An 18,024-nucleotide genomic window follows, 5' to 3' on the forward strand; every position below is an offset into this window, starting at 1 on the left:
ACTGGCCTAGTGTTTTTGGGATATTTTACTGCAAAAATGTTACATAGTGCACCTTTAAGTGGCCCTGGGATTAAAAATTGCACTGACTTTTTTGTCCGTAAGGTCCTGAGAGGAACTATTATGTTACAAGTATAACATTTATTTATTAAAGGAAATGAGGGTGAAATAAAAAACACATGTGCCAAAATGTATGTAGTTGGCATTAACACAGGCAAAATGAAAAAAGACAACATTATTTTGATTACGCAATTCATGTTACTTGTAATGCGTCACACCCAACACTGCATACAAGTATATTACTAGATTTTAGTAGCCTATACTTACTACATTAATTACACTTGGAAACTATACCTGAACTTTACTTAATAAAGTTTACTTCTTTTTTTTTTGGAAGTCAGTACCACCTTATTATGATTATTAAATACCTGCATCCATGCACATTGTCAGAGCTGTAATAGATCCAAATAAATAAAGCAAACAGAAAAGGAATTCAGGGTTAAATAACGTACAACCACATTATAACCAGAATTAAGTGTAATTAAAAGGCCTTTATTTTCTCATTTGTTTCAGTACAGAGCTGGTAACACACATGATAAATCTGTAGAGCTATTTGGTTCCCTTGACGTCTTTACAAGGATTGCTGATGCTCATGTACTGTCCACTAGAGGGTTGTGGGAAGAGTCTGTGAGCAACGTTTTCTCAAAGTGTCCCATCAAGGGCTAAAGCATGCGATTGATCCACACTAGGCACGACAATACGGACATGAACACACGCACACACACGAGAACACCGAAACAAGTACAAACATAGCCTGAGGGCCAAACCCTCGCAGTCTCCCACCGACAAAAAAAAAAAAAAAAAAACACAGATAGAAAAAAGAGCATTTTACAACTCCAGATAAGCAGAATGAAAAGTGCAAGAGAAGAATCAAATCAAAGAGACACAATGGCAGGCTTTTGATTCTTTCCCCCCAGAACTTTATCTATGCAATTACGCCAAAGCAGACATGATAGCATCGGCTAGCGTTCGAAAAAACAAAGGTGAAGACGTCTCCGTTATGGGCGTTAGAGAAGACTCTCATTATGACATAAAACAGTCACAGAGCGTTACAAAGACATCTGAGCTGGTTTTGTAAGCTGATTTATACATGGAGAGCAAGATAAAGATGGAATCCATCAGCGCTTTTTTGTTTTTGTGTTGAACTGCTCCCACATATCTTTGCTTGCAAGTAACAACTCTATGGTTGGCGATCAGGAATGTTTCAAACAAATGTTCATTGTGCATGCTGCCATATAGGCAGGATGGCAGTGCTTGAGTAATTCACATCACAACAAATGATTATTTCTTAAAGGGCCTATGCATTATTTTTAGTCACACGCAATCACACTCAAACCTCAAGCAATGCTGATTGAAATTACTTGGACAAGCTGAATTTCTGCATCATTCTGTTGAATCTTTTTAGTTTTCCCATACCGAATTTGGGATTGTGAATCGTTATTAAAATGGTAAAAACAAGAACTTTTACAATCCTGTGTTCTCATGGTTAGACAACCATTCTAAACCTCTTTTTTTTAATTGCCCTTTTGAAAATGCATGTGTTGTACATACATAGTGGAATGGCAACGTCTACATGTTCATACAGGCGACCCTAGCACACCTCGTGTTAAATCAAGGCGTTTACAAAACTCAATATAGACTGAAATCATCATAATACACATCAATACAAATTGATAAGACACATTGTTAACAGAAAGACTGCCAATAATTCTTAACTTAGCACATTTTAGGAAACAGTGTGGCCCCGTAGCTTCACAGACTACATGGAATGTCGAGGAGGAACATCGGCCTATGAAAGGAGGACACGTTTTAGGATCATCTATATAGCTGAGCTCCAAAGATTTAGCTCAAGTCTTATGGCTTTATCTTAAGTCACACTCGCACACACAAACTTACTGTTTATTGGCTAGTTAAACGCTGTTATTATGTAAAAGATTCACAAAGAAAAGCTTTTTAGAAAACAATGGGGACTCCAAGTTTTCCGTAACACGATTGATACTATTGTGCTCTGGCAACTTTGTCACCAAGGTAGGAATCAGTTGGTCCGAAAAAATCACGTAAAAATGATGTAAAGTCAGATAAAATGGCAGTAAACGTGACTTCTCTCATTGGCACTAACAGTGATAAAGAAGGGGAAAAATCATCATAAAGTGTAAATTTTTCATGATTCTGCACGATCCAAAACTTTCTGACAGAGATACTCTGCTGATTACAGGATCCTACAGGATAGGGGGGGGGAATGTTCACTTGGAGCCCCCGCTGGAATTTTTTACTTCCCACAAACATATTCGGACAAAGAGACAGAAATATCACTCTGAAAAATAAATAGAACTCATTTTCAAATGAATAAAGATTTTTGTTCCTTAACAATATTAGTAGACGGCAAGCATGCGGCTACGTTTTCATTCTATATTAGTTCACACGAAGCACTTAACACACAGTATTTGCTCATGATGTCCAGGCATGGATTGAATCTGAAAATGAAGGTTAGTCTAGTTTACTTCATATTCTCTCCAGTACCCACTCACAGAAAATAAATACATATTTGATTTGATTAGAAAATATACACAGCATCTTATCCTCCTCCGTTTTGTTAATAAAATGACAAAGAACACCTACTTAGGTACACAATATATTTTTTGCTTCATCTCTGAAACATGCGCATCTTTTTGTATTGTAACATGCAGTATCATAAAGTAGGAACTATGCATATATAGGTCAAACTACACGCCTATGGGTTTGGGGAGGGGGTGTTAGTTGCAAGTTACGATTTGTTTTTTTAGGGGTTTTTTTCTGTGAATGTTCTTTGAAATAAGGGACATATTTGTGTAAGAGATTAAACCTGAAAAAATGACATTTAACAGAGTAAACGAAGAGTTTCGATAAACAAAAGCATGATAAACAAATAATCACACATTCATTAGACCTGCAGAAATGTCAAACGGCACTGTGAATGTGTTTGGAAATACCTGCTATTGCAACTTCTGTTTTATCAAGGGAAACGTCACTAAAGCGGCTTTTAAACAAACAAACCATATTTTAACGATAATAAGCCATTTAATAGGCTCGGTTTTTGTTCACATTTTCGTTTTTTATTCACAAACTTCCAGGAAAAGCATAGGCTACATCATATATTTATTTATTTATTTATGAAGAGAAAGTTGAACAGAGACTGTGTGTCACTTTTCAATAAATCCAATAAAAGCTTTGTGCTTTGTTACTTTTGATAAAAAAACTAACTCTTAGCTTTCAAATTCTGTCTATTTTATCACAACATTTAAACAATAAATACCGTTTTGGCGCTTTTTAATGTGGCGCAAGAGATCACTGCAGCGCCTAGCGGAGCGCGAGTGTACACAATCATGCCTTCCTCTTTACTATGTTATAGAATGAAATAAACATGAATGATAATATGTTGAAAAATACGGTCCGACTTACCAAAATCCGTCTCTCATGTAATCGCTCAATCAGTGTTTCAACCACAGAACGCTTGTAGATAATGTCATGTAACTTAGAAAAGCCATTTGCTGACCATTAACTATAGTCAGTGAGAGGTGGAGGTGAAAATTCACCCTTTACATGGAGTTTGATTGACAGGCAATCTGACCAATCATAATCCGTCATCCGCCATTTTGTTCGACAAAGCAGTCAGGCGAGTTAGTAGATTAACGTCGGTGGACTTGAACTTGAAAAACGGTGTGTACTGACGTCTTTCCGTTCATGTTTATTTGATGCTATAACTTAACTAGAAGGAAGAGATGATCGGTGATCTGTCACCACACATTAAAGAGCCACAAAACAGTATTTATTGTTTAAATTTCTTTTAAAAATGACAAATTTGAGAGTTGAGACTTTGGCTCAATCCCCAAGATATACCCTTCGCCTCAATACCCTTCGCCTACCCCTACACCTAGGCGTAGGGGTGAAAATACCCCTTCGTAGGGGTGAAAGAGCACCATGGCTTGTCGGACGTAGCAACAGAAACTAAAGGGGGCGGGTCTTTGCGAACGATCAATTACAGTTACAATAGATCACACTCAGTGTAATCTGTCAAAATGAGAGACGGCTTTCAGATTTTCACTGCAAAAAAAATGCGCCGATGACGGAAAATTTACGGTTAACGCGAACTCTGGTCTTCAGATATTTCATATTTGAATGACATAAAATGGCTTTAACTACAATTTGTTTTATTATATTTCTTTACAAAATACGCTGATGGCGGAGGGAAATATTTAAAACTTTAAGACTTAAAGGGAATGCTTATCCAAAATGGAAAATTCTGTAATAATTTACTGGTATGACTTTCTTTCTTCTGAGGCAACAGAAAAGAAGATACTTTGAAAAAAATTTTTTTTTGTTTTTTTTTTTTGTCCATACAATGAAAGTCAATGGGGTTCGATCTTGTTTTGGACCCCATTGACATTCATTGAATGGACAAAAACTGGTCTTCTTTAATGTTTTACAGAAGAAAGAAAGTCTTTCTTGTAAATTACTTTCTTGTTAAAACTTGTAAATTTGTAAGTGTATCTTCCTCACACAAAGCTATTATGAGATTTCTGAAGGCTTGGAATATAAAGTATGTGCAGAATTGAGTGTTTTTATTGTGCTTTTGTCATTTTTGGAGTCTGACAAATCTGTCGTCTTTCGTTATTTAAAAAAGTCTCTGACATTCTGCAATAAAAAACTTTGAATTTCACAAACACAGACTATTCATTTTCAGCCTAAAAGTGATTGGATAAACTACTACAATCATCCAGTCTGAATGTGGCAGTAGAGGGATGTTTGGCGCAGGCTAAAAGCTGCTAAAGTGACGTTTCCTTACGAGAGTGAGTTTTTAATGGGTTACGGCATGTACACAACAAAGTCTCCCTCAAATCCACTCGTGGGTCTTTACATGTAGTTTTTGGCCTGGTTTAAAATTCTATACTCAATAAATTATGCTCCAAAAAAGGTCTTGATCCAAATCAGGTTTACGAATTTGCTTAATTTCCCAACTACTTAATAATTGAACCAATATCACAAGGTATCGTCATTGCCAAATAAGTTTCTCCAGGCAATATGAGGATAAAACGCACAAAGATTTAGTTCTGTGTCGGTCTTAAGCAAATGATATTCTGAGATTCACATCCTCACACAATGACTCATACTGTAAGCCCTAAAGCAGCTTTCAGTTGATACAATTTCCCTTTTTAAACAAATGCAAACTCTGACAGCTCGAATCAAGAATGCGCTATCACAAAAGCACATATTGAGATCGATCGAGCAACATGTACAGAATGCAGTTCCAGTAGTGCAAATAAGTTCAGTGTTTGGTAAGATGTGCAGTAAATACACACATAACAGTACCCTCTATCAACTCTTCTCATAAAACCATAATAACTTCTGGTTTAAACATTGAGTATTACATGAAAACAAAACGTGATGGAAGTTCTCAGAAGGAATAGTTCACTCAATGTTTTCTGAAACCTGTATGACTTACTTTCTTGCGTAGAAGACAAAGGGAGACATTTTGAAGAATGTTCAAGCAGCTCTTTTCCACACAATGAAAGTGAATGGTGACCACGTCTGCTAAGCAAGATATTTTTAAACGCATAACTTTTGCTACGGTTACGCCTGACATCCACACTACTCACAACCCTCGAAAACAGTCTTTTGGACAAACTCAGGGGTTGCATTTTAGTGTAGATGGACCAAAAAAGAGCCTTTGAAAACATGTGGCTGCCCACATTCGCTCCCTGATTGGGTCTTCTGAATCATTGCGTATCCTTCCCTTATTCGTCAAGCCCCTATCATTTGACCATTGCACTACCAGAACATGACAATAACAGACCAGAGCTGTCTCTCTCAATGGCTCTGTAACAGACCAGCCTCAATTACTTTTATATTGAAAGGACTGAAACTTGATGTGAACACGGAGCAAAACACAAAAGACAAATGCTTTGACTAGCGCTGTGAGTGTCAGGCACGGGATAATACAGTAAGCTTAATGGACAATTTCAATGAGAACAATTATGTTTACGTTGGTAAAAGTGGTTGCTAAGGGTGGTGTGTAGTCATAGAACTGTTGGGAAAAGCGGTCATAGGCCTGTTTTATTGTGAATAAAACACAGCAATTGACCAATCAGAATGAAGGACTGGAACTAACCATTTTATAATGAATTGTTTCTACTGATAAAGTATGCCAAGCTGTTTAATTAAATAAAACATCACATTAAAAATGAATTAAAGTAAAATGAATTAATTAAACTAAATCAATAAAATGATAACATGATGAGAACCCCCTAAAAGGTTCTATATATGAAGCGCCTGACCTTTGAGGTTCTTGAAGCTTTTCTTCTAAAAGACTTCAGAAGACTTGGAAAATAAATGGATGATTCATATTTTTGACAGCCCCCATTGACTTCCATTGGATGGAAGAGAGCAGCGTGAACATGCTTTGAAACGTCTCCTTTTGTGTACCACTGCCATTAGAAAGACAAGTGAGTAAATGACTTCATTAGCTTTTTTTTTTTTGGTGAACTATTCCTTTAATGAGTGGGTTCAGAACATAAAAAAAACACACAAAAACTCCCGAATGCAGGTACAAATAAAAGCAGGTTAAAAACGAAGCATTGACTGGAACAAAAACACACCTTCGTTTAAAGTGCTCAGGCAGAAGACATTTACAAGAAATCAACACAAAGAAACAAATATACCGATGCTAACAGGAAGACTTCCCTGGCAGCTAAGAATTGCTTATTTCGTGATGTTTCAAGGCTTGTCTCCTTTTTGTCAGGGTTTGTTAGGATGTTGGGCAGTGGAAGAAGCCATCTGACAGCTGGAACTGAAGAATGGAAGAAGAGGTTGTTTTGCAGGCAGTGTAATCGACACCTGAAAGATACCTTCTGGCTGGGTCAGGAGCCTCTAGTCCAACTATCTCTCCAGTCCCCATTTCCTTTAGTTTTTTTTTTTTTTTGTTACTTTCATAATTCATATTGATAAACCATTCTTCAACTGTCCTTTCAGACTCAAAAAATGTAACAGAACTGATTTCATCTAGATGACCAGAGAATCTAGAAGGAATGTGTTAAATTAGGCAGTGGAAGAGGCAGTGTTTTCTATCCCTGGTCCCCGATGGAAAACTTTGGAATGCTGTTGATCTGTTGGATATAGGGGTGTGAATGTGAGATTACATCTCGTCTGCGAATACACCTCAAGGATATACAGACCTATGAGCTCGGCCTGTCTTCAAAAACATCTGTGGAAACAGTCTCGCTCATTACACTGATCCACCATCTCATTTTAGCTGTTGATGAGGCCGAATCATCTTCTTTAATACCTTTAGGCTGGTGGCCCATGGCTGTAATTCAGTGCTGACTGGGTAAGATGACATGTAGTGCATGTTGAAAAGTGGAAGAAAGGAAAGGAAGGAGGTAAAGGAGAGAGGGAAGGAGGGAAGGAAGAAGAACAGGATTACTTCTTGGCAGTGAGGGCTGCTAACGTGGCATCCACCTCCTCCTCAGGTTTGAGTGGATGCCACTGAGCGATGGGCCTGCGTGGGTTCGCCAGCATGTCGGACCAGTGCCGAAGCTCGGTGCCTTGCGCTTTGCTTCCCACCCAGATCTTCCCGATGGCGTCGTTCTTGCCGATCTTATCGTAGTCGAGCACCGTGACCACAGCTTGTATTTTCTAATGGAAAAAAAACAAACAGATATTGAGCTCAAAGTTTGAAGGAGCACAAAAAGGTAAACTCTTGTGTTGAGCCGTGCCTGCATCTGGTCCTGTGGGATCTCAAAGCTGAAAGACTCGTTGTAGTACGGGTTCAGCGTGTTCTTCTTCACGGTCGTCTTCTTTTTCTTCAGTCGCTTCCCATTTTGCAGAAGATGAATCTTCACATAGGGATCTGTAGAGGTTTACCAGTGCCAGTCGTTATTATACATGTGTCAGTTGGCATTTTATGTTATGCATGTTGTTTACATGTTTCTATCTATCTATCTATCTATCTATCTATCTATCTATCTATCTATCTATCTATCTATCTATCTATCTATCTATCTATCTATCTATCTATCTATCTATCTATCTATCTATCTATCTATCTATCTATCTATCTATCTATCTATCTATCTATCTATCTATCTATCTCTCTCACTAGTCCACCAACACCAGGAGTGCGTCTCAATCAGCTCCCTAGTTGAGTAGTCAGGGAGTCGGCCATTTTGAGGGCTATCTCGATCTCAAAATGTTGCCAGTTCACTGACACATTCGCTCCTTAAAAAATCCAGTGTAAACCAGGGAGCATCGATGCTCATATGTTCCCTTAACGGAAGTTCTTAAATGAACACTCCACTTTTTTTGAAAATAGGCTCATTTTACAAGTCCCCTAGAGTTAAATAGTTGAGTTTTACCGTTTTTGAATCCATTCTGCCGATCTTTGTATCTGGCGTTAGCACTTTTAGCATAGCTTAGCATACATCATTGATTCTGATCAGTCAATTAGCATCTCATTCAAAAAATGACCAAAGACACTTTCAATATTTTTCCTATTTAAAACTTGACTCTTCTACAGTTACATCGTGTGCTAAGACCAACTGAAAATGAAAAGTTGCGATTTTCTACACCTATATGGCTAGGAACTACTTTCTCATTCCTGCGTAATAGTCGCGGATCTTCGCGGCCGTACCATGGCTGCAGCAGCGCAATGATATTACAGCGCCTGAAAGTAGCCCCAGCTAGGTAACTTTCAATGTGACAGGCACTAAGTTTGTGTAGTTGCAGAGAAAGTTTCAGGCTTGCAGCCGACAAATTGTGTTGTGGATTTAGCTGTGTGATTAGCCATGGTTCTGTGTGTTGTAAAGGGCTGTGATAGTAAGTCGAAGGTGTAACTACCACCATGTTTCACAGAATACCAACAAATCATTGCGCCGCTGCAGCCATGGTACGGCCGCGAAGATCCGTGACTATTACGCAGGAATGAGAAAGTAGTTCCTAGCCATATAGGTGTAGAAAATCACAACTTTTCATTTTCAGTTGGTCTTAGCACACAATGTAACTGTAGAAGAGTCCATTTTTAAATAGGAAAAATATTGAAAGTGTCTTTGGTCATTTTTTGAATGAGATGCTAATGAACTGATCAGAATCAATGATGTATGCTAAGCTATGCTAAAAGTGCTAACGCCAGATACAAAGATCGGCTGAATGGATTCAAAAACGGTAAAACTCAACTATTTAACTCTAGGGGACTTGTAAAATGAGCCTATTTTCAAAAAAAGTGGAGTGTTCCTTTAAGCGGGAAACATAAATCTCGTAAGCCAACTCACTACACATAATGAAATGCGATAGATGTTTTTTTTTCTTCCATTATTTAATTATATTTCATCATAAACATTTATCGCTACAAAAAATGCTTTTCTTACTTAGTATTTTTGTCTTGTTTTCAGTCCAAATATCTAAAAAAATCTTACATTAAGAAACATTTACTAGACAAGCAAAAGTTTTTTGGGGAAAATAACTCAAAATTAAGGGAGTTTTTGCTTAAAATAAGCAAAATAATCTGCCAATGGCGTAAGCAAAATAATCTTAATTCAAACAGAAAACAAGATTATTTTTCTTACCCCATTGGCAGATTATTTTGCTTATTTTATTTTTATTATTGCTTGTCTAGTAAATGTTTCTTAATGTAAGATTTTTTAGCTATTTGGACTAAAAACAAGACAAAAATACTAGTTAAGAAGAGCATTTTTTATCAGTGATATAGACAGGTAATGGATATAATCTAGCTAACATTTATAATTTATGTTCAAATGGTTTAGGCTAATATGTTGCATGTAACAAGCAAAGTATATCAGATATCAGTTTGCTGTTATACATAAATACCAGTAGTGATGTTGTACAATGAGAATGTTGGCGTGTCACCCTCAGTGTCCCAATGTGTAGTGAGCCAGGGTCCTTACTGTCCTCACCAGTGCCTAAATGTGTGTACACGATAGGATTCATGACCTAAGGAGCTAAGGAGCTGATTGAGACGCACCCCAGGTCTTTTCTGGAATCACTTCCGATTTCTCTCAAGATTCAATGGTTAAGAAAGACTTTTTGGACTCTTTAATCCTGGTCCCTGCACTGTTTTGAGAAGTGCTGTTCTCAGAGCCGCTAGCAGATGGCAGCAGTGAGGACTGACTGGAGGGGACGTCCTCTGCAGGACTGCAGAGTCAGCACGTGAGCCCTATCTTTTCTGCATGGCTACCGCTGTGACACGAGTAGGTACACTGCTGCTGCAGCACTGAAGCCTGCTGTGCATGTCTGACAGAAACATGACCGCTAGTATTTAAAGCTGTAACAAAGAATGAATAAAACATGCACAAATATGGTCTAAGCACAAACAGAAAACATTCTTTTATTGTTATGGCACATGCAGGAACATCCAGTCTTCTGCGTGATTTTATCTCCACCCACTCTCTGGAGGATAGAGAAAAAAGAAAAGGCATTGCAATATGTGTGTGTGTACCTGAGAGTCCCCCAACATCCATCTTTTTCAGGTTCTTCGCCTCAAGGATACAGATGGTGAGTTTTCCGGCTGTAGGTACATAGCGCAGAGAGATGCAGATATCCCCAAGCTTTTCAGGCTGTGGAAAAAAATTAAATAGTTGGTCTTAAAGGGACAGTTCACACAAAAATTGTCATTTTTTATTCAGGTCTGACATGAATGATGCCAAATGATGTGTGTCCGATCGTGACATGACCAATTAAAACACATTCATTGTGTAAGATTTACATATGCAAATTATATATTTAAATATTGTTGATCATCTCCTAACATGGCCACATATTAAGGTCTGGGTTAGATTAGGTAACAAACAATCAGTTCTCGTGATCACCGTGTTGGTTGCAGAATAAATGGGCAGAAATAAAGATCTGAGCGACTTTGACAAGGGCAAAATTGTTATTGCACGGCGACTGGGTCAGAGCATCTCTGAAACAGCGAGCCTTGTGAGTTTCTCCAGGTCAGCAGGGGTGAGAATTTACCGACAGTGTCTGAGGAGGGACAAAACACAAACCGGCGACAGGCTTTTGGGCGCCAGAGGCTCATTGATGCATGAGGGAAACTGAGGCAATCCCGTCTGGTGCGAGCCAACAGAAGGTACTGTGGTCACACATCATTTTAATGATGGCTATGGGAGGAATGTGTCACAACACAGAGTGAATCACACTGTGTATGAGGCTGCGTAGCTGCAGACCGATCACAGTGCCTATGATGACCCCTGTCCACTGTCAAAAGCGACTACAATGGGCACGCAAATGTCGGAACTGGACCTCGGAGCAGTGGAAGAAGGTCACCTAATCTGATGGGTACCATTTTCTTTTACATCACGTGGACAGGCGTGTACAAGTGCGCCGTTTACCTGGGGAAATGATGGCACCAGGGTCACTGTGGGACAACAACAAGACGGTGGAGGGAGTGTGATGCTCTGGGAGACGTTCTTCTGAGAAACCCTGGGTCCGGTCATTCATTAGGACGTCAATTTGACACGTGCCACCTACCTAAACATTGTTGTAGACCAGGTACACCCCTTCATGACATTGGTGTTCCCTGGTGGAAGTGGCCTTTTTCAGCAGGATAAAGCACACATTGTTCAGGAATGGTTTGAGGAACATGATAGAGTTCAAGGTGTTGCCCTGGCCTCTAAATTCCCCAGAATTTAGCATCTGTAGAATGTGCTGGTGTTCAATAGACGGTGACTCAATCTCGCAACCTACAGGACCTGAAGGATCTGCTGCTAACGTCTTGGTGTCAGAAACCACAGGACACCTTCAGGGGTCTCATAGTGTCCTTGCCTCAGTGGGTCAGTGCTGTTTAAGCAGCATGCAGAGGACCAACAGCATATTAGACAGGCGGTTATAATGTTTTGGCTCATCTGTGTGTACAATTTAATTTGCATATTTAAATCTTACAAACTGGATTCGATTAGGAAGATTTTCAGTCTTATCCTCACAGAAAGCAACTGACTTCAAAAGACATGGATAAAACCTCTATGGTATTTTTCTTCAGTGTTAACTTTAAAATGAATTAAAAAGAGCAGCTTGAACATTCGGCTAATCATCTCAATCTTTCAAAAGAAAGAAAATCCTACAGGTTTAGAACAACATGGGGGTAAGTACAGTAAATGAAGACACAATGATAATTTTTGAAAAACGGATTTCATTTTCAATGAATAATACATCAATAATGTCTCTTCAGTTATTAAATATTTCAATTATTAAATTATTTGCTAAAGGGAACATCACATTTGTAACGTGTTGAGGTAGAAAAGAAAAGCATTATGTAACATTACGGGCATAACAGCATGTTTAGAAATACTATTTCAGTAACTCTCATTATTATTAGGTGGCGACAGCTGCTTGTTAACATGATGGGAATGACAGATGAAGGACAGGTTTACCTCTTCTTTCTCTGCGCTGTCCAGGTCTCTCCACTGCTCGATGGGTTGTGCCAGGTCCAGGGTGTTCATGGGAATCTTCACCTCACCGATCACATCGTGCTTCGAGAAACGGTCAAAGTCGTACACAGACATGACCAATGTCTTTCCTCCCATTTCAGTGAACGCAATCTAGAAATCAACATCAGCTCATGAGTGACTGCCGAGACAGAGTGATGACATTAACTGCTACTGTACTGAAGACACTCTACCTTAAAGTTGAAAGTCTCGTTGAAGACAGGGTTAAGGGTTTTCTTGTGCACCTTGGTGTCATACTTCTTCTTCTTGTCCGGGAGAATGAAAACTCTGACGTACGGGTCTGAGGTGCCACCACTGTCCATGGAGAGAAGATCTGCAGCTTGCAGGATGCCCACTGATAGCTACATTGTAAAAGAGTGTCACTCTTTAAAATACGAATGTATTCAAGATTTAGGGAAAATATGTTATTACATTTTACTTGACTTCACAGAGTTCCTAACTTTTCAAAACTAGATGAAACCAAAAGGATTTTCTAAAGAAAATCTAAAGGTGTGGTCCCATTAGCAGTCAGGCTAAAAAGGTCCATCGTCTATTATCACTCTCAAACCAAGCAGCTTTCTCTTGGACAATGTGGCGAATCAGTGCGACCAACTTGAACACGCTGCTAAATCTGCAATCGCGTTTGTTCCTTGTCGAAATAGCTGTATTTCATCCATTGAAATTTGCCAAACAAAGGTAAATGTAACCGCATAGTTAAGTAATAAAACCAAATAGAATTAAATAAAAGTATTTTATTTCCACTAGCTACCAGGGCAAAATGTGTACTTTGGTTTAACGTCCTTCCACGAATGCATTCTTCAAACTGATTTTCCTCTGTATTATTTAGTTTAGTTAATAAAAACTAGACATATTTAAAAAATAAAAATGACAAAAACAGCTAGATTACTCAAATTAAAATATAAAAATAAAAACTATTTTAAAATATTAATAAACACTATAATAGTATCTTAATGACACAGAACTAATAATAATAATAATAATAATTTGTTACATTTATATAGCGTTTTTCTGGGTACTCAAAACGCTTTACATATAAGGAGGGAATCTCTTCAACCACCACCAATGTGCAGCATCCACATGAATGATGCGACGGCAGCCATATTGCACAAGAACACACACTACACAGTTGATTGGTGAAGAGGAGAACAGGGTGATGAAGCCAATCAGTATGTATGGAGATTATTAGGAGGCCATGATGGACAGAGGCCAATGGGCAAATTTGGCCAGGATGCCGGGGTTACACATCTACTCTTTTTACCGAAGGGCATCCTGGGAACTAAAATAACACCACACTGTAAAAATGTTTTGTTAGTTTAACTTAAAGAAAGTTACCTGGTTGCCTTAACATTTTGAGTTAATTGAAATTGATTTTTTTTTGTTAATACAACAAAAGAGATTGGTTTAAGAAATAGAAACAAAACAAAAAAACTGTTATCTGAATCACATGAATTATCTAAGTTGATTTGACAAAAGATAAAAAGTTGTGACTAAAGGCCTGTACACACCGTTACGAATATCGCACACGCTTGTCGGCAGCGTTTTTTGTGACTTGTTTCAGCACGTCTTGAGTGTTCACAGTCACACCCAAGCGATTTTCACTGGCGATGCGCCGAGTGAACGTGCACATTCAAAAGATAGCGCTCCCGGTACACAAGCTGATGCGGCGGCACTTTACGCTTCTGACACTCGCTTGTCACACAGAAGAAGAAGAGAGACAGTATTTACGTGCTTGCCAAAACCATAGACATATTATGTCTATGGCCAAAACCATTCACACACTTTTTGCTAACTGGCAAGCAGCATTAGCAGCTCATCTTCTTCTTAGTCTACTTACTACTTCTTCGTCGTATCAATGTGTGCTCGGCAAGACCGTTTTGTGCTTGAGCGCCACCAAGTCGTGTTTTACTGTCACTTCAGCAGCTCCAGGCACGTGAACAAAAGCGGAAATCTCATCAAAATAAAAAAACGAACCCGAAGCGTTCTTTTTAAAATAACGCTTTTACGCCTGCCGTTTTGCGCGTCGGTGTGCACACTCACATTGGTGCCCTTTGTTTAGTCATGAGGTGTTAAACGTCGTCAATAAACGCGAAAATCATCCCGGTGTGAACAGGCCTTAATGCTATTTCATGCATTATTTACACTGTTAAAGAGTTGGATTCACATAGTCAAAACGAGTTATTACTCCTTCAGGATTTGAATATGGTTCAGAAAGTTTTTTCCCGAGTATGGCCCTGTATGACATCATAAAGGGCGGAATTGCTTGTATGGGCACTTCTCCCGGATGAGCACGCACAGATCAACCGCAGCGAGAGCAAGAGAACGCCCATCAATGAGCTTTTTTCGGTTACGAAAGCCGTCGGCAGTGCTGCCATTTTGTTTTTAGACCACAAAATCAATGACGTCACTAAAGAAGTGTGTTTCTGGTTGTGAGGGAAAGATAACCATGTTCAGATTCCCAAATAACCCAGCGTTAAGGAAACAGTGGATGCAGTTTGTTTTCCTGGAGCAGCAAAGGAGTTCTGCAAGTGTGTTTGTTTGTTCCTGGTCACAAGTCAAAACCGCAGGCGGTGAGTGAAACTGCATCAAATATCTGTTTTTTTGGCAATCGGCATGTAAGTGCATATAATGTGAACAACACGAACGCATAGTGAATAGAAAGTTATCCAGGGATAATGCCATGATGTATTTTGTGTGTGTGTGTGTTCGTGACTCTTTAGCTCCGCCCACTGCACGCCCAAACAAGTTTGGCTGTTTTCAGAAAGAATCGGTACAGCGTATCTGTCTTTTATAAATATGATTTAGACTCTTGGAGATATGAAGGATGCAATACCACTCTATAGGTACTCATGATTAATATGAGATTGGCAGAAACTGTGTGTGTTATGTATACCCTTTAAATAATTTTTACATGAAATAATGTGCACTTACAGTAATATACAAAACTTGCTAAAGAACGTAGCATTTTCATATGAAAGATGCAAAAAAAAAAAAAAAACACATTCTGGTTATTATTGGGTTATAAACTTAGATATTAAATCTGATTTGTTTAAACATACTGTAAAAAGTTAAATGAACAAGTTACCTTGTTATCAGAGAAGTCATAGTCTAGGGAGAACTGTAGTTTTCCAAGCTTCTCCTTCTCTTTAGGTTCCTCCTCTTTCTCTTCAGTTATTCCCACGTCTATATCTTCTTCATCATCATCCTCTTCCTGTTTCTGGAAAGACAAAAGCACAGATGGCGTTACAGGAGAAACTAAAACAAGGGTGATGAAGGTAAATGAAGTTCCCCAAACATGGGTCGTTGGGTCAATTCTCAGCTTACCTGAAGTTTGCCAGGTGTCAAACCACCCGGGTGTTACTGTATGTAACTGTGTCAGCGATGACCTTCATAGCAACATGACTTGATTTCACTTTTCCTTTCATGACACCATTTGCAATAATATACATTTCTTTGTAGAGGGAATGTCAGACCGAATGATTGTAGTCCTTCTAATGCAGTCTGTCCATAAATTTATTCTCAGCCTGCAGGGTATAATAAAACCCAGAGTCTCGCTTTTACAGAGGAAGAAAAGATTTAGAATGGATACAGAAGGGAAGTGTTGGTGCTTTAAAGCCGATACTCATATCAGCTCACATATAAAATGTAAAATTATGGACAATTTGGAAGAAATTTTGCGGCAGACAGATACTAAAGATCAGTACACGAGCAGAATAAGTGTTATTTTACACATCATTATTTCTCATGGTTCCTCCCTGCTGCTCTTCGAAATGACAATGGAAAAAGCTGAACTGAATCTTAATGAACTTATATCGTCATTTAATCTGTTGGTGATTTAATTTCATCTAATGATTCAGTTGTAATTAATACGTTTGTGCCCTGTGCTGTAATTGGATATTACAGAAATATAGCTTCACGAGGCTGTCTATTGTGTGCTATATATACAATAGCATATACTGTACACAATTTTGATTGAATTAAACATAACTAGTAGTATAATCATAAAGGAAGAAAAATCCAATTAATTGCAGTAAGGAGAAATAATGACATGTTTTCTGGTGAAAATATGCTCATATTTTCTTTTTCAGATAAGTCAAGGCCAGTGTCTTTGAGAGTCTATGAAACATTCTTTGCTACTAAAATTCTTCCAACAATTTGAAATGTGTGGGCACTGTATAAGATATTTGCCAAAGAATGTGAGGTCTGTTTTATTGCATTTCATTAAAAGTTTCGCTTAAGGCACTGAGTAGAGAATAAATTAGATGTGTGCCCATAACTAATTCACTTTAAGTGGACAGAAATGGTGTTGAAGGTCTACCGATATTTATCATTTTACATTCACTTCTCCTGTGTTTTCTTTATAACTACTTGTGTGCTAATATTTGAATGAGGTTTTTAAATCCCGGTCTATCATCACTTTAAAGGGATCACCTAAAAAATATTCTGTCATCATTTACTCACCCTCATGTCGTTCTAAACCCATTAATTGTTTGATCATCTTCAAAACACAAATGAAGACAAAACATTCATAAAGAGAATGTAAAAGTAATCAATATGAATGAAGCAGTTTAATACATGACTTCTAAAGAGACACAATCACTTTATGTGATGAACGGATTTAATTTAGGCTTTTATTCACAGATAAACTCTGATCAACACAAAGATCACATCAAATATGGTAAAATATGTCAAATATATGAACTTTTTGAAACATCAACGTTTTGGTGGAATGGACTTTCAATGGAAGGACAGAAATCTCTAAAGTTTCAAGCAAAAGTCTAATGGGTTTGGAACGACATGAGGGTGAGTAAATGACAGAATTTACATTTTGAGGTGAACTATCCTTATAAGATTGTCCAATCCCTAAAAGATAAAAACGAAACAAACTTGGTTTCTTGTCTGTCAAATTATTTAGTTTTGTCCTTTCTAGATATGCTGTTCTTGTCCAGAATACCCAGCTAACAAATTATTTTCTTAGAACGTTTTGCTGACATTATGAAAAAGTCATTTTTAAATGTTCTTTGAACTTTCAAAACATGCAGTTTAAAAATGTTTCTTCTTGGTTTTATTAAAATTAAAGGTTGTCTGCTATCACCAGATAACCAGACCTCAATTTAATAATGAACATTGGTCTGGGGAGTCTGCTCTGTATTTTCTACTGCACAAGAGGCGTGATAAACGAGCATAAATTAAATGACTCTGTACGCAATTGGATAGTCCTTCAACCAATCAGACCACAAGAGGCGTGATCAACGGGCAACGACCCATCGCTTCTCTATCCGTCATCGTGTTAAACCCGCCAATAGCGCGCCAGATGGATAAGCCAGTCTGTGATTGGTTCCCGCAAAAGTGTAACAGAAGCAGTAGAAATGAATGCACAGGTTTCCAGACTGAGCTGCAGGACAAAATCAAATCGCCGAGTTTTTTTTCTTCTGCTGAACACAAAAGATGATATTTTGAAGAATGTTGTAACCAAACA

The 18,024-nt window shown here is 38.2% G+C and overlaps 1 protein-coding gene across 6 annotated transcripts in view; it reads right to left on the reverse strand.

Moving 5' to 3' along the window:
* Nucleotides 1–6,570: 6,570 nt before the first annotated feature.
* Nucleotides 6,571–18,024, reverse strand: part of syt2a (synaptotagmin IIa) — a 109,595-nt gene continuing 98,141 nt past the window's right edge. For 3 of the 6 annotated variants that reach the window (XM_079802953.1, XM_079802952.1, XM_079802955.1), the window contains 6 exons: nt 15,631–15,756; nt 12,722–12,889; nt 12,474–12,641; nt 10,541–10,658; nt 7,806–7,939; nt 6,571–7,725 (listed from right to left, as the gene is read on the reverse strand). In XM_079802953.1, coding sequence (XP_079659079.1) covers nt 7,510–7,725; nt 7,806–7,939; nt 10,541–10,658; nt 12,474–12,641; nt 12,722–12,889; nt 15,631–15,756 — 930 coding nt within the window. In that variant the 3' untranslated portion in view covers nt 6,571–7,509. Of the gene's footprint in view, nt 7,726–7,805; nt 7,940–10,540; nt 10,659–12,473; nt 12,642–12,721; nt 12,890–15,630; nt 15,763–18,024 lie in introns of all 6 variants that reach the window. The other 3 variants (XM_079802951.1, XM_079802950.1, XM_079802954.1) reach the window with 1 other exon arrangement.

The sequence above is a fragment of the Gobio gobio genome (assembly GCF_949357685.1).
Source record: "Gobio gobio genome assembly, chromosome: 21".
NCBI lineage: Eukaryota > Metazoa > Chordata > Actinopteri > Cypriniformes > Gobionidae > Gobio > Gobio gobio.